Source organism: Oncorhynchus mykiss, chromosome 10, assembly GCF_057628025.1.
Source record: "Oncorhynchus mykiss isolate SJ-2025 chromosome 10, ASM5762802v1, whole genome shotgun sequence".
Classification (NCBI taxonomy): Eukaryota; Metazoa; Chordata; class Actinopteri; order Salmoniformes; family Salmonidae; genus Oncorhynchus; species Oncorhynchus mykiss.
The window spans coordinates 86997417-87018411 of NC_143031.1; the positions used below are offsets into that span (position 1 = coordinate 86997417).

The 20995-nt window shown below is 57.9% G+C and overlaps 1 protein-coding gene across 6 annotated transcripts in view; it reads left to right on the forward strand.

The window, feature by feature from the left end:
* The window catches only part of n4bp2 (NEDD4 binding protein 2), a 69194-nt gene that overhangs the window by 35519 nt on the left and 12680 nt on the right, over positions 1–20995 (forward strand). For 5 of the 6 annotated variants that reach the window (XR_016483998.1, XR_016484000.1, XR_016483999.1 and 2 more), the window contains 2 exons: positions 101–215; positions 3874–4065. Coding sequence is in view for 2 of the 6 variants with exons in the window: in XM_090188361.1 (XP_090044487.1) it covers positions 101–215; positions 3874–4065 (307 nt within the window). In the remaining 4 variants the exon portion in view is untranslated. Of the gene's footprint in view, positions 1–100; positions 216–3873; positions 4066–20995 lie in introns of those variants that run through there. The other variant, XR_016484002.1, reaches the window with a different exon arrangement.

Below are 20995 nucleotides of genomic sequence, written 5' to 3' on the forward strand. Positions count from 1 at the left end.
ACAGAGACACACACACACAAACTTCAAATCGGGGTAGGGGTGTGTTAGTGTTTCATATGTGAATAATAGCTAATATATCCCTGTGTGTGTGTGTGTGTAGTTACTGTCTGGTGCAGACGGAGCAGTTTCTGAGGTCTATGTTGGACGAGGGCCCTGTGAGAAACGTTGTGGCCCCAGAGCACACCCCCCGTACTCCCAGCAAGGATCGAGACAAGGTGCACACACACACACACACACACACACACACACCCCCCATACTCACAGCAAGGATCGAGACAAGGTACACACACACACACACACACACACACACACACACACACACACACACACCCCCCATACTCACAGCAAGGATCGAGACAAGGTACACACACACACACACACACACACCCCCCATACTCACAGCCAGGATCAAGACAAGGTCTTGATCACCTGCCACCTGCCTCGCTCACCTGCCTCCCCTTCCAAGCATCACTCACCTGCCTCCACTTTCAGGCATCACTCAGCTGCCTCCCCTTCCAAGCATCACTCACCTGCCTCCCCTTTCAGGCATCACTCACCTGCCTCCCCTTCCAAGCATCACTCACCTGCCTCCACTTTCAGGCATCACTCAGCTGCCTCCCCTTCCAAGCATCACTCACCTGCCTCCCCTTTCAGGCATCACTCACCTGCCTCCCCTCCAAGCATCACTCACCTGCCTCCCCTTCCAAGCATCACTCACCTGCCTCCCCTTCCAGGCATCACTCACCTGCCACCTCATTTATCCACGATGGAGAGGTGGATTCAGACCCCGGTCGGTGTTCTGTTGTTGACAGAGAGGTGGATTCAGACCCCGGTCGGTGTTCTGTTGTTGATTTAGACCCTGGTCGGTGTTCTGTTGTTGACAGAGAGGTGGATTCAGACCCTGGTCGGTGTTCTGTTGTTGATTCAGACCCTGGTCGGTGTTCTGTTGTTGACAGAGAGGTGGATTCAGACCCTGGTCGGTGTTCTGTTGTTGACAGAGAGGTGGATTCAGACCCCGGTCGGTGTTCTGTTGTTGATTCAGACCCTGGTCGGTGTTCTGTTGTTGACAGAGAGGTGGATTCAGACCCTGGTCGGTGTTCTGTTGTTGATTCAGACCCTGGTCGGTGTTCTGTTGTTGATTTAGACCCTGGTCGGTGTTCTGTTGTTGATTCAGACCCTGGTCGGTGTTCTGTTGTTGACAGAGAGGTGGATTCAGACCCTGGTCGGTGTTCTGTTGTTGATTTAGACCCTGGTCGGTGTTCTGTTGTTGACAGAGAGGTGGATTCAGACCCTGGTCGGTGTTCTGTTGTTGATTCAGACCCTGGTCGGTGTTCTGTTGTTGACAGAGAGGTGGATTCAGACCCTGGTCGGTGTTCTGTTGTTGACAGAGGTGGATTCAGACCCCGGTCGGTGTTCTGTTGTTGATTTAGACCCTGGTCGGTGTTCTGTTGTTGACAGAGAGGTGGATTCAGACCCTGGTCGGTGTTCTGTTGTTGATTCAGACCCTGGTCGGTGTTCTGTTGTTGATTCAGACCCTGGTCGGTGTTCTGTTGTTGACAGAGGTGGATTCAGACCCCGGTCGGTGTTCTGTTGTTGATTTAGACCCTGGTCGGTGTTCTGTTGTTGACAGAGAGGTGGATTCAGACCCTGGTCGGTGTTCTGTTGTTGATTCAGACCCTAGTCGGTGTTCTGTTGTTGATTCAGACCCTGGTCGATGTTCTGTTGTTGATGGAGAGGTGGATTCGGACCCTGGTCGGTGTTCTGTTGTTGACAGAGAGGTGGATTCAGACCCTGGTCGGTGTTCTGTTGTTGACAGAGAGGTGGATTCAGACCCTGGTCGATGTTCTGTTGTTGACAGAGAGGTGGATTCAGACCCTGGTCGGTGTTCTGTTGTTGATTCAGACCCTGGTCGGTGTTCTGTTGTTGACAGAGAGGTGGATTCAGACCCTGGTCGGTGTTCTGTTGTTGACAGAGAGGTGGATTCAGACCCTGGTCGATGTTCTGTTGTTGACAGAGAGGTGGATTCAGACCCTGGTCGGTGTTCTGTTGTTGATTCAGATCCTGGTCAGTGTTGTGTTGTGACAGAGAGGTGGATTCAGACCCTGGTCGGTGTTCTGTTGTTGATTCAGACCCTGGTCGGTGTTCTGTTGTTGATGGAGAGGTGGATTCAGACCCTGGTCGGTGTTCTGTTGTTGATGGAGAGGTGGATTCAGACCCTGGTCGATGTTCTGTTGTTGACAGAGAGGTGGATTCAGACCCTGGTCGGTGTTCTGTTGTTGATTCAGACCCTGGTCTGTGTTCTGTTGTTGACAGAGAGGTGGATTCAGACCCTGGTCTGTGTTCTGTTGTTGACAGAGAGGTGGATTCAGACCCTGGTCGGTGTTCTGTTGTTGATGGAGAGGTGGATTCAGACCCTGGTCGGTGTTCTGTTGTTGATTCAGATCCTGGTCAGTGTTGTGTTGTGACAGAGAGGTGGATTCAGACCCTGGTCGGTGTTCTGTTGTTGATGGAGAGGTGGATTCAGACCCTGGTCGGTGTTCTGTTGTTGATTCAGACCCTGGTCGGTGTTCTGTTGTTGATTCAGACCCTGGTCGGTGTTCTGTTGTTGATTCAGACCCTGGTCGGTGTTCTGTTGTTGATTCAGACCCTGGTCGGTGTTCTGTTGTTGATTCAGATCCTGGTCAGTGTTCTGTTGTTGATTCAGATCCTGGTCGGTGTTCTGTTGTTGATTCAGATCCTGGTCGGTGTTCTGTTGTTGATTCAGATCCTGGTCGGTGTTCTGTTGTTGATTCAGATCCTGGTCGGTGTTCTGTTGTTGATTCAGATCCTGGTCGGTGTTCTGTTGTTGATTCAGATCCTGGTCGGTGTTCTGTTGTTGATTCAGACCCTGGTCGGTGTTCTGTTGTTGATTCAGATCCTGGTCGGTGTTCTGTTGTTGATTCAGATCCTGGTCGGTGTTCTGTTGTTGATTCAGATCCTGGTCGGTGTTCTGTTGTTGATTCAGATCCTGGTCGGTGTTCTGTTGTTGATTCAGATCCTGGTCGGTGTTCTGTTGTTGATTCAGATCCTGGTCGGTGTTCTGTTGTTGATTCAGACCCTGGTCGGTGTTCTGTTGTTGACAGAGAGGTGGATTCAGACCCTGGTCGGTGTTCTGTTGTTGATTCAGACCCTGGTCGGTGTTCTGTTGTTGACAGAGAGGTGGATTCAGACCCTGGTCGGTGTTCTGTTGTTGATTCAGACCCTGGTCGGTGTTCTGTTGTTGACAGAGAGGTGGATTCAGACCCTGGTCGGTGTTCTGTTGTTGATTCAGACCCTGGTCGGTGTTCTGTTGTTGATTCAGATCCTGGTCGGTGTTCTGTTGTTGATTCAGATCCTGGTCGGTGTTCTGTTGTTGATTCAGATCCTGGTCGGTGTTCTGTTGTTGATTCAGATCCTGGTCGGTGTTCTGTTGTTGATTCAGACCCTGGTCGGTGTTCTGTTGTTGACAGAGAGGTGGATTCAGACCCTGGTCGGTGTTCTGTTGTTGATTCAGACCCTGGTCGGTGTTCTGTTGTTGACAGAGAGGTGGATTCAGACCCTGGTCGGTGTTCTGTTGTTGATTCAGACCCTGGTCGGTGTTCTGTTGTTGACAGAGAGGTGGATTCAGACCCTGGTCGGTGTTCTGTTGTTGATTCAGACCCTGGTCGGTGTTCTGTTGTTGACAGAGAGGTGGATTCAGACCCTGGTCGGTGTTCTGTTGTTGCAGTTGATATATTGGCGCAGCAAAGTTGATCTCTACTCCCCCTCTCCCCCCCTCCCTCTCTCTACCCCCCTCCCCCTCTCTACCCCCCCTCCCTCTCTCTACCCCTGCTCCCCCCCCCCCCCCCCCCTCAGAGGCGTGCAGCAGCAGCTCCAGTGGCCCCTCAGCAGTCCCTCTCTCAGTACCAGGATGTGGAGGACCCAGAGTACGAAGACTTCCGAGCCGAGGCCAGGCTCCAGAGAGGCAGACAGCTGGAGAGCTTCAGCAAGGCTGCAGAGGCTTACAGACAGGGACGCAAAGATGTAGCCTCCTACTATGGACAACAGGTGGGGGGGGGTGGGGGGGGTTACAGACAGGGACGCAAAGATGTAGCCTCCTACTATGGACAACAGGTGGGTGGGGGGGGGGGGGGGGTTACAGACAGGGACACAGAGATGTAGCCTCCTACTATGGACAACAGGTGGGGGGGGGGGTTACAGACAGGGACACAGAGATGTAGCCTCCTACTATGGACAACAGGTGGGGGGGGGGGGGGGGGGGGGGGTTACAGACAGGGACACAGAGATGTAGCCTCCTACTATGGACAACAGGTGGGGGGGGGTGGGGGGGGTTACAGACAGGGACACAGAGATGTAGCCTCCTACTATGGACAACAGGTGGGTGGGGGGGGGGGGGTTACAGACAGGGACACAGAGATGTAACCTCCTACTATGGACAACAGGTGGGGGGGGGGGGGGTTACAGACAGGGACACAGAGATGTAGCCTCCTACTATGGACAACAGGTGGGGGGGGGGGGGGGGGGTTACAGACAGGGACACAGAGATGTAGCCTCCTACTATGGACAACAGGTGGGTGGGGGGGGGGGGTTACAGACAGGGACACAGAGATGTAGCCTCCTACTATGGACAACAGGTGGGGGGGGGGGGGGGGGGGTTACAGACAGGGACACAGAGATGTAGCCTCCTACTATGGACAACAGGTGGGGGGGGGTGGGGGGGGTTACAGACAGGGACACAGAGATGTAGCCTCCTACTATGGACAACAGGTGGGTGGGGGGGGGGGGGTTACAGACAGGGACACAGAGATGTAACCTCCTACTATGGACAACAGGTGGGGGGGGGGGGGTTACAGACAGGGACACAGAGATGTAGCCTCCTACTATGGACAACAGGTGGGGGGGGGGGGTTACAGACAGGGACACAGAGATGTAGCCTCCTACTATGGACAACAGGTGGGGGGGGGGTTACAGACAGAGATGTAGCCTCCTACTATGGACAACAGGTGGGTGGGGGGGGGGGTTACAGACAGGGACACAGAGATGTAGCCTCCTACTATGGACAACAGGTGGGTGGGGGGGGGGGGTTACAGACAGGGACACAGAGATGTAGCCTCCTACTATGGACAACAGGTGGGTGGGGGGGGGGGGGGTACAGACAGGGACACAGAGATGTAGCCTCCTACTATGGACAACAGGTGGGTGGGGGGGGGGGGTTACAGACAGGGACACAGAGATGTAGCCTCCTACTATGGACAACAGGTGGGGGGGGGGGGTTACAGACAGGGACACAGAGATGTAGCCTCCTACTATGGACAACAGGTGGGTGGGGGGGGGGGTTACAGACAGGGACACAGAGATGTAGCCTCCTACTATGGACAACAGGTGGGTGGGGGGGGGGGGGTACAGACAGGGACACAGAGATGTAGCCTCCTACTATGGACAACAGGTGGGGGGGGGGGGGGGGGGGGTACAGACAGGGACACAGAGATGTAGCCTCCTACTATGGACAACAGGTGGGTGGGGGGGGGGGGTTACAGACAGGGACACAAAGATGTAGCCTCCTACTATGGATAACAGGTGGGTGGGGGGGGGGGGTTACAGACAGGGACACAGAGATGTAGCCTCCTACTATGGATAACAGGTGGGGGGGGGGGGGGGGGTTACAGACAGGGACACAGAGATGTAGCCTCCTACTATGGACAACAGGTGGGGGGGGGGGGGTTACAGACAGGGACACAGAGATGTAGCCTCCTACTATGGACAACAGGTGGGTGGGGGGGGGGGTTACAGACAGGGACACAAAGATGTAGCCTCCTACTATGGACAACAGGTGGGGGGGGGGGGGGTTACAGACAGGGACACAGAGATGTAGCCTCCTACTATGGACAACAGGTGGGGGGGGGGGGGGGGGGGGTTACAGACAGGGACACAGAGATGTAACCTCCTACTATGAACAACAGGTGGGGGGGGGGGGGGGTTACAGACAGGGACACAGAGATGTAGCCTCCTACTATGGACAACAGGTGGGGGGGGGGGGGGGGTTACAGACAGGGACACAGAGATGTAACCTCCTACTATGAACAACAGGTGGGGGGGGGGGGGGGTTACAGACAGGGACACAGAGATGTAGCCTCCTACTATGGACAACAGGTGGGGGGGGGGGGGGGTTACAGACAGGGACACAGAGATGTAGCCTCCTACTATGGACAACAGGTGGGGGGGGGTGGGGGTTACAGACAGGGACACAGAGATGTAGCCTCCTACTATGGACAACAGGTGGGGGGGGGGGGTTACAGACAGGGACACAGAGATGTAGCCTCCTACTATGGACAACAGGTGGGGGGGGGGGGGGTTACAGACAGGGACACAGAGATGTAGCCTCCTACTATGGACAACAGGTGGGGGGGGGGGGGGTTACAGACAGGGACGCAGAGATGTAGCCTCCTACTATGGACAACAGGTGGGGGGGGGGGGGGTTACAGACAGGGACACAGAGATGTAGCCTCCTACTATGGACAACAGGTGGGTGGGGGGGGGGAGGGGGGTTACAGACAGGGACACAGAGATGTAGCCTCCTACTATGGACAACAGGTGGGTGGGGGGGGGGGTTACAGACAGGGACACAGAGATGTAGCCTCCTACTATGGACAACAGGTGGGGGGGGGGGGGGGGTTACAGACAGGGACACAGAGATGTAGCCTCCTACTATGGACAACAGGTGGGGGGGGAGGGGGGTTACAGACAGGGACACAGAGATGTAGCCTCCTACTATGGACAACAGGTGGGTGGGGGGGTTACAGACAGGGACGCAGAGATGTAGCCTCCTACTATGGACAACAGGTGGGGGGGGGGTTACAGACAGGGACACAGAGATGTAGCCTCCTACTATGGACAACAGGTGGGTGGGGGGGGGGGGGGGTTACAGACAGGGACACAGAGATGTAGCCTCCTACTATGGACAACAGGTGGGGGGGGGGTTACAGACAGGGACACAGAGATGTAGCCTCCTACTATGGACAACAGGTGGGTGGGGGGGGGGGGGTTACAGACAGGGACACAGAGATGTAGCCTCCTACTATGGACAACAGGTGGGTGGGGGGGGGGGGGTTACAGACAGAGACACAGAGATGTAGCCTCCTACTATGGACAACAGGTGGGTGGGGGGGGGGGGTTACAGACAGGGACGCAGAGATGTAGCCTCCTACTATGGACAACAGGTGGGGGGGGGGGGGGTTACAGACAGGGACACAGAGATGTAGCCTCCTACTATGGACAACAGGTGGGTGGGGGGGGGGTACAGACAGGGACACAGAGATGTAGCCTCCTACTATGGACAACAGGTGGGTGGGTGGGGGGGGGGGGGGGGGGGTTACAGACAGGGACACAGAGATGTAGCCTCCTACTATGGACAACAGGTGGGGGGGGGGGGGGGTTACAGACAGAGACACAGAGATGTAGCCTCCTACTATGGACAACAGGTGGGTGGGGGGGGGGGTTACAGACAGAGACACAGAGATGTAGCCTCCTACTATGGACAACAGGTGGGGGGGGGGGGGGTTACAGACAGGGACACAGAGATGTAGCCTCCTACTATGGACAACAGGTGGGTGGGGGGGGGTACAGACAGGGACACAGAGATGTAGCCTCCTACTATGGACAACAGGTGGGTGGGTGGGGGGGGGGGGGGGGGGGGGGTTACAGACAGGGACACAGAGATGTAGCCTCCTACTATGGACAACAGGTGGGGGGGGGTGGGGGGGGTTACAGACAGGGACACAGAGATGTAGCCTCCTACTATGGACAACAGGTGGGTGGGGGGGGGGGGGGGGTTACAGACAGGGACACAGAGATGTAGCCTCCTACTATGGACAACAGGTGGGGGGGGGTGGGGGGGGTTACAGACAGGGACACAGAGATGTAGCCTCCTACTATGGACAAGAGGTGGGGGGGGTTACAGACAGGGACACAGAGATGTAGCCTCCTACTATGGACAACAGGTGGGGTGGGGGGGTTACAGACAGGGACACAGAGATGTAGCCTCCTACTATGGACAACAGGTGGGGGGGGGGGGGGGGTTACAGACAGGGACACAGAGATGTAGCCTCCTACTATGGACAACAGGTGGGGGGGGGGGGGGGGTTACAGACAGGGACACAGAGATGTAGCCTCCTACTATGGACAACAGGTGGGGGGGGGGGGGGGGGGGGTTACAGACAGGGACACAGAGATGTAGCCTCCTACTATGGACAACAGGTGGGGGGGGGGGGGGTTACAGACAGGGACACAGAGATGTAGCCTCCTACTATGGACAAGAGGGGGGGGGGGGGGGGTTACAGACAGGGACACAGAGATGTAGCCTCCTACTATGGACAACAGGCTGGTGGGGGGGGGGGGTTACAGACAGGGACACAGAGATGTAGCCTCCTACTATGGACAACAGGTGGGTGGGGGGGGGGGGTTACAGACAGGGACACAGATGTAGCCTCCTACTATGGACAACAGGTGGGTGGGGGGGGTTACAGACAGGGACACAGAGATGTAGCCTCCTACTATGGACAACAGGTGGGTGGGGGGGGTTACAGACAGGGACACAGAGATGTAGCCTCCTACTATGGACAACAGGTGGGTGGGGGGGGGGGGGTTACAGACAGGGACACAGAGATGTAGCCTCCTACTATGGACAACAGGTGGGTGGGGGGGGGGGGGGTTACAGACAGGGACGCAGAGATGTAGCCTCCTACTATGGACAACAGGTGGGGGGGGGGGGGGGTTACAGACAGGGACACAGAGATGTAGCCTCCTACTATGGACAACAGGTGGGGGGGGGGGGGGTACAGACAGGGACGCAGAGATGTAGCCTCCTACTATGGACAACAGGTGGGGTGGGGGGGGGGGGGGGGGGGTTACAGACAGGGACACAGAGATGTAGCCTCCTACTATGGACAACAGGTGGGTGGGGGGGGGGGGTTACAGACAGGGACACAGAGATGTAGCCTCCTACTATGGACAACAGGTGGGTGGGGGGGGTTACAGACAGGGACACAGAGATGTAGCCTCCTACTATGGACAACAGGTGGTGGGGGGGGTTACAGACAGAGACACAGAGATGTAGCCTCCTACTATGGACAACAGGTGGGTGGGGGGGGGGGGTTACAGACAGGGACACAGAGATGTAGCCTCCTACTATGGACAACAGGTGGGGGGGGGGGGTTACAGACAGGGACACAGAGATGTAGCCTCCTACTATGGACAACAGGTGGGTGGGGGGGGGTTACAGACAGGGACACAGAGATGTAGCCTCCTACTATGGACAACAGGTGGGGGGGGGGGGGTTACAGACAGGGACACAGAGATGTAGCCTCCTACTATGGACAACAGGTGGGTGGGGGGGTGGGGGTTACAGACAGGGACGCAGAGATGTAGCCTCCTACTATGGACAACAGGTGGGTGGGGGGGGGGGGGTTACAGACAGGGACACAGAGATGTAGCCTCCTACTATGGACAACAGGTGGGGGGGGGGGGGGGGTTACAGACAGGGACGCAGAGATGTAGCCTCCTACTATGGACAACAGGTGGGTGGGGGGGGGTTACAGACAGGGACACAGAGATGTAGCCTCCTACTATGGACAACAGGTGGGGGGGGGGGGGGGGGTTACAGACAGAGACACAGAGATGTAGCCTCCTACTATGGACAACAGGTGGGTGGGGGGGGGGGGTTACAGACAGGGACGCAGAGATGTAGCCTCCTACTATGGACAACAGGTGGGTGGGGGGGGGTTACAGACAGGGACACAGAGATGTAGCCTCCTACTATGGACAACAGGTGGGTGGGGGGGGGTTACAGACAGGGACACAGAGATGTAACCTCCTACTATGGACAACAGGTGGGTGGGGGGGTGGGGGTTACAGACAGGGACACAGAGATGTAGCCTCCTACTATGGACAACAGGTGGGTGGGGGGGGGGTTACAGACAGGGACGCAGAGATGTAGCCTCCTACTATGGACAACAGGTGGGTGGGGGGGTGGGGGGGGGGTTACAGACAGGGACACAGAGATGTAGCCTCCTACTATGGACAACAGGTGGGTGGGGGGGTGGGGGGGGGTTACAGACAGGGACACAGAGATGTAGCCTCCTACTATGGACAACAGGTGGGTGGGGGGGTGGGGGGGGGGTTACAGACAGGGACACAGAGATGTAGCCTCCTACTATGGACAACAGGTGGGTGGGGGGGGGGGGGGGTTACAGACAGGGACACAGAGATGTAGCCTCCTACTATGGACAACAGGTGGGTGGGGGGGGGGGGGGGTTACAGACAGGGACACAGAGATGTAGCCTCCTACTATGGACAACAGGTGGGTGGGGGGGGGGGGGGGGTTACAGACAGGGACACAGAGATGTAGCCTCCTACTATGGACAACAGGTGGGGTGGGGGGGTTACAGACAGGGACACAGAGATGTAGCCTCCTACTATGGACAACAGGTGGGGGGGGGGGGGTTACAGACAGGGACACAGAGATGTAGCCTCCTACTATGGACAACAGGTGGGTGGGGGGGGGGTTACAGACAGGGACACAGAGATGTAGCCTCCTACTATGGACAAGAGGTGGGGGGGGTTACAGACAGGGACACAGAGATGTAGCCTCCTACTATGGACAACAGGTGGGGTGGGGGGGTTACAGACAGGGACACAGAGATGTAGCCTCCTACTATGGACAACAGGTGGGTGGGGTTACAGACAGAGACACAGAGATGTAGCCTCCTACTATGGACAACAGGTGGGGGGGGTTACAGACAGGGACACAGAGATGTAGCCTCCTACTATGGACAACAGGTGGGGGGGGTTACAGACAGGGACACAGAGATGTAGCCTCCTACTATGGACAAGAGGTGGGGGGGGTTACAGACAGGGACACAGAGATGTAGCCTCCTACTATGGACAACAGGTGGGGGGGGTTACAGACAGGGACACAGAGATGTAGCCTCCTACTATGGACAACAGGTGGGTGGGGGGGGGGGGTTACAGACAGGGACACAGAGATGTAGCCTCCTACTATGGACAACAGGTGGGGGGGGGGGGGGTTACAGACAGGGACACAGAGATGTAGCCTCCTACTATGGACAACAGGTGGGTGGGGGGGGGTTACAGACAGGGACGCAGAGATGTAGCCTCCTACTATGGACAACAGGTGGGGGGGGGGGGGGTTACAGACAGGGACACAGAGATGTAGCCTCCTACTATGGACAACAGGTGGGGGGGGGGGGGGTTACAGACAGGGACGCAGAGATGTAGCCTCCTACTATGGACAACAGGTGGGGGGGGGGGGGGTTACAGACAGGGACACAGAGATGTAGCCTCCTACTATGGACAACAGGTGGGTGGGGGGGGGGGGGTTACAGACAGGGACGCAGAGATGTAGCCTCCTACTATGGACAACAGGTGGGTGGGTGGGGGGGGGGGGTTACAGACAGGGACACAGAGATGTAGCCTCCTACTATGGACAACAGGTGGGTGGGTGGGGGGGGGGGGTTACAGACAGGGACGCAGAGATGTAGCCTCCTACTATGGACAACAGGTGGGTGGGGGGGGGTTACAGACAGGGACACAGAGATGTAGCCTCCTACTATGGACAACAGGTGGGTGGGGGGGGGTTACAGACAGGGACACAGAGATGTAGCCTCCTACTATGGACAACAGGTGGGGGGGGGGGGGGGGGGGTTACAGACAGAGACACAGAGATGTAGCCTCCTACTATGGACAACAGGTGGGTGGGGGGGGGGGGTTACAGACAGGGACGCAGAGATGTAGCCTCCTACTATGGACAACAGGTGGGTGGGGGGGGTTACAGACAGGGACACAGAGATGTAGCCTCCTACTATGGACAACAGGTGGGTGGGGGGGGGTTACAGACAGGGACACAGAGATGTAACCTCCTACTATGGACAACAGGTGGGTGGGGGGGTGGGGGTTACAGACAGGGACACAGAGATGTAGCCTCCTACTATGGACAACAGGTGGGTGGGGGGGGGGTTACAGACAGGGACGCAGAGATGTAGCCTCCTACTATGGACAACAGGTGGGTGGGGGGGTGGGGGGGGGGGTTACAGACAGGGACACAGAGATGTAGCCTCCTACTATGGACAACAGGTGGGTGGGGGGGTGGGGGGGGGGTTACAGACAGGGACACAGAGATGTAGCCTCCTACTATGGACAACAGGTGGGTGGGGGGGTGGGGGGGGGGTTACAGACAGGGACACAGAGATGTAGCCTCCTACTATGGACAACAGGTGGGTGGGGGGGGGGGGGGTTACAGACAGGGACACAGAGATGTAGCCTCCTACTATGGACAACAGGTGGGTGGGGGGGGGGGGGGGGTTACAGACAGGGACACAGAGATGTAGCCTCCTACTATGGACAACAGGTGGGTGGGGGGGGGGGGGGTTACAGACAGGGACACAGAGATGTAGCCTCCTACTATGGACAACAGGTGGGTGGGGGGGGGGGGGGGGTTACAGACAGGGACACAGAGATGTAGCCTCCTACTATGGACAACAGGTGGGGGGGGGGGGGGTTACAGACAGGGACACAGAGATGTAGCCTCCTACTATGGACAACAGGTGGGTGGGGGGGGGGGGGTTACAGACAGGGACACAGAGATGTAGCCTCCTACTATGGACAACAGGTGGGGGGGGGGGGGTTACAGACAGGGACACAGAGATGTAGCCTCCTACTATGGACAAGAGGTGGGGGGGGTTACAGACAGGGACACAGAGATGTAGCCTCCTACTATGGACAACAGGTGGGGTGGGGGGGTTACAGACAGGGACACAGAGATGTAGCCTCCTACTATGGACAACAGGTGGGTGGGGTTACAGACAGAGACACAGAGATGTAGCCTCCTACTATGGACAACAGGTGGGGGGGGGTTACAGACAGGGACACAGAGATGTAGCCTCCTACTATGGACAACAGGTGGGTGGGGGGGGGGGGTTACAGACAGGGACACAGAGATGTAGCCTCCTACTATGGACAACAGGTGGGGGGGGTTACAGACAGGGACACAGAGATGTAGCCTCCTACTATGGACAAGAGGTGGGGGGGGTTACAGACAGGGACACAGAGATGTAGCCTCCTACTATGGACAACAGGTGGGGTGGGGGGGTTACAGACAGGGACACAGAGATGTAGCCTCCTACTATGGACAACAGGTGGGGGGGGGGGGGGGGTTACAGACAGGGACACAGAGATGTAGCCTCCTACTATGGACAACAGGTGGGGGGGGGGGGGGGGGGGTTACAGACAGGGACACAGAGATGTAGCCTCCTACTATGGACAACAGGTGGGGGGGGGGGGGGTTACAGACAGGGACACAGAGATGTAGCCTCCTACTATGGACAACAGGTGGGTGGGGGGGGGGGGTTACAGACAGGGACACAGAGATGTAGCCTCCTACTATGGACAACAGGTGGGTGGGGGGGGGGGGGGTTACAGACAGGGACACAGAGATGTAGCCTCCTACTATGGACAACAGGTGGGTGGGGGGGGGGGGTTACAGACAGGGACACAGAGATGTAGCCTCCTACTATGGACAACAGGTGGGTGGGGGGGGTTACAGACAGGGACACAGAGATGTAGCCTCCTACTATGGACAACAGGTGGTGGGGGGGGTTACAGACAGAGACACAGAGATGTAGCCTCCTACTATGGACAACAGGTGGGTGGGGGGGGGGGGTTACAGACAGGGACACAGAGATGTAGCCTCCTACTATGGACAACAGGTGGGTGGGGGGGGGGGGGTTACAGACAGGGACACAGAGATGTAGCCTCCTACTATGGACAACAGGTGGGTGGGGGGGGGGGGGTTACAGACAGGGACACAGAGATGTAGCCTCCTACTATGGACAACAGGTGGGTGGGGGGGGTTACAGACAGGGACACAGAGATGTAGCCTCCTACTATGGACAACAGGTGGGTGGGGGGGGGTTACAGACAGGGACACAGAGATGTAGCCTCCTACTATGGACAACAGGTGGGGGGGGGGGGGTTACAGACAGGGACACAGAGATGTAGCCTCCTACTATGGACAACAGGTGGGTGGGGGGGTGGGGGTTACAGACAGGGACGCAGAGATGTAGCCTCCTACTATGGACAACAGGTGGGTGGGGGGGGGGGGGTTACAGACAGGGACACAGAGATGTAGCCTCCTACTATGGACAACAGGTGGGGGGGGGGGGGGGGTTACAGACAGGGATGCAGAGATGTAGCCTCCTACTATGGACAACAGGTGGGTGGGGGGGGGTTACAGACAGGGACACAGAGATGTAGCCTCCTACTATGGACAACAGGTGGGGGGGGGGGGGGGGTTACAGACAGAGACACAGAGATGTAGCCTCCTACTATGGACAACAGGTGGGTGGGGGGGGGGGGTTACAGACAGGGACGCAGAGATGTAGCCTCCTACTATGGACAACAGGTGGGTGGGGGTGGGGGGGGTTACAGACAGGGACACAGAGATGTAGCCTCCTACTATGGACAACAGGTGGGTGGGGGGGGGTTACAGACAGGGACACAGAGATGTAACCTCCTACTATGGACAACAGGTGGGTGGGGGGGTGGGGGTTACAGACAGGGACACAGAGATGTAGCCTCCTACTATGGACAACAGGTGGGTGGGGGGGGGGTTACAGACAGGGACGCAGAGATGTAGCCTCCTACTATGGACAACAGGTGGGTGGGGGGGTGGGGGGGGGGTTACAGACAGGGACACAGAGATGTAGCCTCCTACTATGGACAACAGGTGGGTGGGGGGGTGGGGGGGGGGTTACAGACAGGGACACAGAGATGTAACCTCCTACTATGGACAACAGGTGGGTGGGGGGGTGGGGGGGGGGTTACAGACAGGGACACAGAGATGTAGCCTCCTACTATGGACAACAGGTGGGTGGGGGGGGGGGGGGTTACAGACAGGGACACAGAGATGTAGCCTCCTACTATGGACAACAGGTGGGTGGGGGGGGGGGGGGGGTTACAGACAGGGACACAGAGATGTAGCCTCCTACTATGGACAACAGGTGGGGGGGGGGGGGGTTACAGACAGGGACACAGAGATGTAGCCTCCTACTATGGACAACAGGTGGGTGGGGGGGGTTACAGACAGGGACACAGAGATGTAGCCTCCTACTATGGACAACAGGTGGGGGGGGTTACAGACAGGGACACAGAGATGTAGCCTCCTACTATGGACAAGAGGTGGGGGGGGTTACAGACAGGGACACAGAGATGTAGCCTCCTACTATGGACAACAGGTGGGGTGGGGGGGTTACAGACAGGGACACAGAGATGTAGCCTCCTACTATGGACAACAGGTGGGTGGGGTTACAGACAGAGACACAGAGATGTAGCCTCCTACTATGGACAACAGGTGGGGGGGGGTTACAGACAGGGACACAGAGATGTAGCCTCCTACTATGGACAACAGGTGGGTGGGGGGGGGGGGTTACAGACAGGGACACAGAGATGTAGCCTCCTACTATGGACAACAGGTGGGGGGGGTTACAGACAGGGACACAGAGATGTAGCCTCCTACTATGGACAACAGGTGGGGGGGGTTACAGACAGGGACACAGAGATGTAGCCTCCTACTATGGACAAGAGGTGGGGGGGGTTACAGACAGGGACACAGAGATGTAGCCTCCTACTATGGACAACAGGTGGGGGGGGTTACAGACAGGGACACAGAGATGTAGCCTCCTACTATGGACAACAGGTGGGGTGGGGGGGTTACAGACAGGGACACAGAGATGTAGCCTCCTACTATGGACAACAGGTGGGTGGGGGGGGGGGGTTACAGACAGGGACACAGAGATGTAGCCTCCTACTATGGACAACAGGTGGGGGGGGGGGGGGTTACAGACAGGGACACAGAGATGTAGCCTCCTACTATGGACAACAGGTGGGTGGGGGGGGGTTACAGACAGGGACGCAGAGATGTAGCCTCCTACTATGGACAACAGGTGGGGGGGGGGGGGGTTACAGACAGGGACACAGAGATGTAGCCTCCTACTATGGACAACAGGTGGGGGGGGGGGGGGTTACAGACAGGGACGCAGAGATGTAGCCTCCTACTATGGACAACAGGTGGGTGGGTGGGGGGGGGGGGTTACAGACAGGGACACAGAGATGTAGCCTCCTACTATGGACAACAGGTGGGTGGGTGGGGGGGGGGGGTTACAGACAGGGACGCAGAGATGTAGCCTCCTACTATGGACAAGAGGGGGGTGGGGGTTACAGACAGGGACACAGAGATGTACCTCCTACTATGGACAACAGGTGGGTGGGGGGGGGGGGGGGGGTTACAGACAGGGACACAGAGATGTAGCCTCCTACTATGGACAACAGGTGGGTGGGGGGGTGGGGGTTACAGACAGGGACACAGAGATGTACCTCCTACTATGGACAACAGGTGGGTGGGGGGGGGTTACAGACAGGGACACAGAGATGTAGCCTCCTACTATGGACAACAGGTGGGGGGGGGGGGGGGGGGTTACAGACAGAGACACAGAGATGTAGCCTCCTACTATGGACAACAGGTGGGTGGGGGGGGGTTACAGACAGGGACACAGAGATGTAGCCTCCTACTATGGACAACAGGTGGGTGGGGGGGGGTTACAGACAGGGACACAGAGATGTAACCTCCTACTATGGACAACAGGTGGGTGGGGGGGTTACAGACAGGGACACAGAGATGTAGCCTCCTACTATGGACAACAGGTGGGTGGGGGGGGGGTTACAGACAGGGACGCAGAGATGTAGCCTCCTACTATGGACAACAGGTGGGTGGGGGGGTGGGGGGGGGGTTACAGACAGGGACACAGAGATGTAGCCTCCTACTATGGACAACAGGTGGGTGGGGGGGTGGGGGGGGGGGGTTACAGACAGGGACACAGAGATGTAGCCTCCTACTATGGACAACAGGTGGGTGGGGGGGTGGGGGGGGGGTTACAGACAGGGACACAGAGATGTAGCCTCCTACTATGGACAACAGGTGGGTGGGGGGGGGGGGGTTACAGACAGGGACACAGAGATGTAGCCTCCTACTATGGACAACAGGTGGGTGGGGGGGTGGGGGGGGGGGGTTACAGACAGGGACACAGAGATGTAGCCTCCTACTATGGACAACAGGTGGGTGGGGGGGGGGGGGGGGGTTACAGACAGGGACACAGAGATGTAGCCTCCTACTATGGACAACAGGTGGGGGGGGGGGGGTTACAGACAGGGACACAGAGATGTAGCCTCCTACTATGGACAACAGGTGGGGGGGGGGGGGGTTACAGACAGGGACACAGAGATGTAGCCTCCTACTATGGACAACAGGTGGGGGGGGGGGGGGGGTTACAGACAGGGACACAGAGATGTAGCCTCCTACTATGGACAACAGGTGGGGGGGGGGGGGGGTTACAGACAGGGACACAGAGATGTAGCCTCCTACTATGGACAACAGGTGGGTGGGGGGGGGTTACAGACAGGGACACAGAGATGTAGCCTCCTACTATGGACAACAGGTGGGTGGGGGGGGGGTTACAGACAGGGACACAGAGATGTAGCCTCCTACTATGGACAAGAGGTGGGGGGGGTTACAGACAGGGACACAGAGATGTAGCCTCCTACTATGGACAACAGGTGGGGTGGGGGGGTTACAGACAGGGACACAGAGATGTAGCCTCCTACTATGGACAACAGGTGGGGGGGGGGGGGGGGGTTACAGACAGGGACACAGAGATGTAGCCTCCTACTATGGACAACAGGTGGGGTGGGGGGGTTACAGACAGAGACACAGAGATGTAGCCTCCTACTATGGACAACAGGTGGGGGGGGGTTACAGACAGGGACACAGAGATGTAGCCTCCTACTATGGACAACAGGTGGGTGGGGGGGGGGGGTTACAGACAGGGACACAGAGATGTAGCCTCCTACTATGGACAACAGGTGGGGGGGGTTACAGACAGGGACACAGAGATGTAGCCTCCTACTATGGACAAGAGGTGGGGGGGGTTACAGACAGGGACACAGAGATGTAGCCTCCTACTATGGACAACAGGTGGGGGGGGTTACAGACAGGGACACAGAGATGTAGCCTCCTACTATGGACAACAGGTGGGGTGGGGGGGTTACAGACAGGGACACAGAGATGTAGCCTCCTACTATGGACAACAGGTGGGTGGGGGGGGGGGGGTTACAGACAGGGACACAGAGATGTAGCCTCCTACTATGGACAACAGGTGGGGGGGGGGGGGGTTACAGACAGGGACACAGAGATGTAGCCTCCTACTATGGACAACAGGTGGGTGGGGGGGGTTACAGACAGGGACGCAGAGATGTAGCCTCCTACTATGGACAACAGGTGGGGGGGGGGGGGGTTACAGACAGGGACACAGAGATGTAGCCTCCTACTATGGACAACAGGTGGGGGGGGGGGGGGTTACAGACAGGGACGCAGAGATGTAGCCTCCTACTATGGACAACAGGTGGGTGGGTGGGGGGGGGGGGTTACAGACAGGGACACAGAGATGTAGCCTCCTACTATGGACAACAGGTGGGTGGGTGGGGGGGGGGGGTTACAGACAGGGACACAGAGATGTAGCCTCCTACTATGGACAACAGGTGGGTGGGGGGGGGTTACAGACAGGGACGCAGAGATGTAGCCTCCTACTATGGACAACAGGTGGGGGGGGGGGTACAGACAGGGACACAGAGATGTAGCCTCCTACTATGGACAACAGGTGGAGGGGGGGGGGGGTTACAGACAGGGACACAGAGATGTAGCCTCCTACTATGGACAACAGGTGGGTGGGGGGGGGGGGGGTTACAGACAGGGACACAGAGATGTAGCCTCCTACTATGGACAACAGGTGGGGGGGGGGGGGGGGGGTTACAGACAGGGACGCAGAGATGTAGCCTCCTACTATGGACAACAGGTGGGGGGGGGGGGGGGGGGTTACAGACAGGGACACAGAGATGTAGCCTCCTACTATGGACAACAGGTGGGTGGGTGGGGGGGGGTTACAGACAGGGACACAGAGATGTAGCCTCCTACTATGGACAACAGGTGGGTGGGGGGGGGGTTACAGACAGGGACACAGAGATGTAGCCTCCTACTATGGACAACAGGTGGGTGGGGGGGGGGGTACAGACAGGGACACAGAGATGTAGCCTCCTACTATGGACAACAGGTGGGTGGGGTGGGGGTTACAGACAGGGACACAGAGATGTAGCCTCCTACTATGGACAACAGGTGGGTGGGGGGGGGGGGGGTTACAGACAGGGACGCAGAGATGTAGCCTCCTACTATGGACAACAGGTGGGGGGGGGGGGGGGTTACAGACAGGGTCACAGAGATGTAGCCTCCTACTATGGACAACAGGTGGGTGGGGTGGGGGTTACAGACAGGGACACAGAGATGTAACCTCCTACTATGGACAACAGGTGGGTGGGGGGGTTACAGACAGGGACGCAGAGATGTAGCCTCCTACTATGGACAACAGGTGGGTGGGGGGGGGGGTTACAGACAGGGACGCAGAGATGTAGCCTCCTACTATGGACAACAGGTGGGTGGGGGGGGGGGTTACAGACAGGGACACAGAGATGTAGCCTCCTACTATGGACAACAGGTGGGTGGGGGGGGGGGGGTTACAGACAGGGACACAGAGATGTAGCCTCCTACTATGGACAACAGATGAGTGGGGGGGGGGGGGTTACAGACAGGGACACAGAGATGTAGCCTCCTACTATGGACAAGAGGGGGGGGGGGGGGGGTTACAGACAGGGACACAGAGATGTAGCCTCCTACTATGGACAACAGGTGGGTGGGGGGGGTTACAGACAGGGACACAGAGATGTAGCCTCCTACTATGGACAACAGGTGGGTGGGGGGGGGGTACAGACAGGGACACAGAGATGTAGCCTCCTACTATGGACAAGAGGGGGGGGGGGGGGGGGTTACAGACAGGGACACAGAGATGAAGCCTCCTACTATGGACAACAGGTGGGTGGGGGGGGGGTTACAGACAGGGACACAGAGATGTAGCCTCCTACTATGGACAACAGGTGGGGTGGGGGGGGGGGGGTTACAGACAGGGACACAGAGATGTAGCCTCCTACTATGGACAACGGGTGGGTGGGGGGGGGGGGGGTTACAGACAGGGACACAGAGATGTAGCCTCCTACTATGGACAACAGGTGGGGTGGGGGGGGGGGGGTTACAGACAGGGACACAGAGATGTAGCCTCCTACTATGGACAACGGGTGGGTGGGGGGGGGGGGGGGTTACAGACAGGGACACAGAGATGTAGCCTCCTACTATGGACAACAGGTGGGGTGGGGGGGGGGGGGTTACAGACAGGGACACAGAGATGTAGCCTCCTACTATGGACAACAGGTGGGTGGGGTGGGGGGGTTACAGACAGGGACGCAGAGATGTAGCCTCCTACTATGGACAACGGGGTGGGGGGGGGGTTACAGACAGGGACGCAGAGATGTAGCCTCCTACTATGGACAACAGGTGGGGTGGGGGGGGGGGGTTACAGACAGGGACGCAGAGATGTAGCCTCCTACTATGGACAACAGGTGGGTGGGGGGGGGGGGGGGGGGTACAGACAGGGACACAGAGATGTAGCCTCCTACTATGGACAACAGGTGGGTGGGGGGGGGAGTTACAGACAGGGACACAGAGATGTAGCCTCCTACTATGGACAACAGGTGGATGGGTGGGGGGGGGTTACAGACAGGGACGCAGAGATGTAGCCTCCTACTATGGACAACAGGTGGGGGGGGGGGGGGGGTTACAGACAGGGACGCAGAGATGTAGCCTCCTACTATGGACAACAGGTGGGGGGGGGGGGGGGGGTTACAGACAGGGACGCAGAGATGTAGCCTCCTACTATGGACAACAGGTGGGTGGGGGGGGGTTACAGACAGGGAC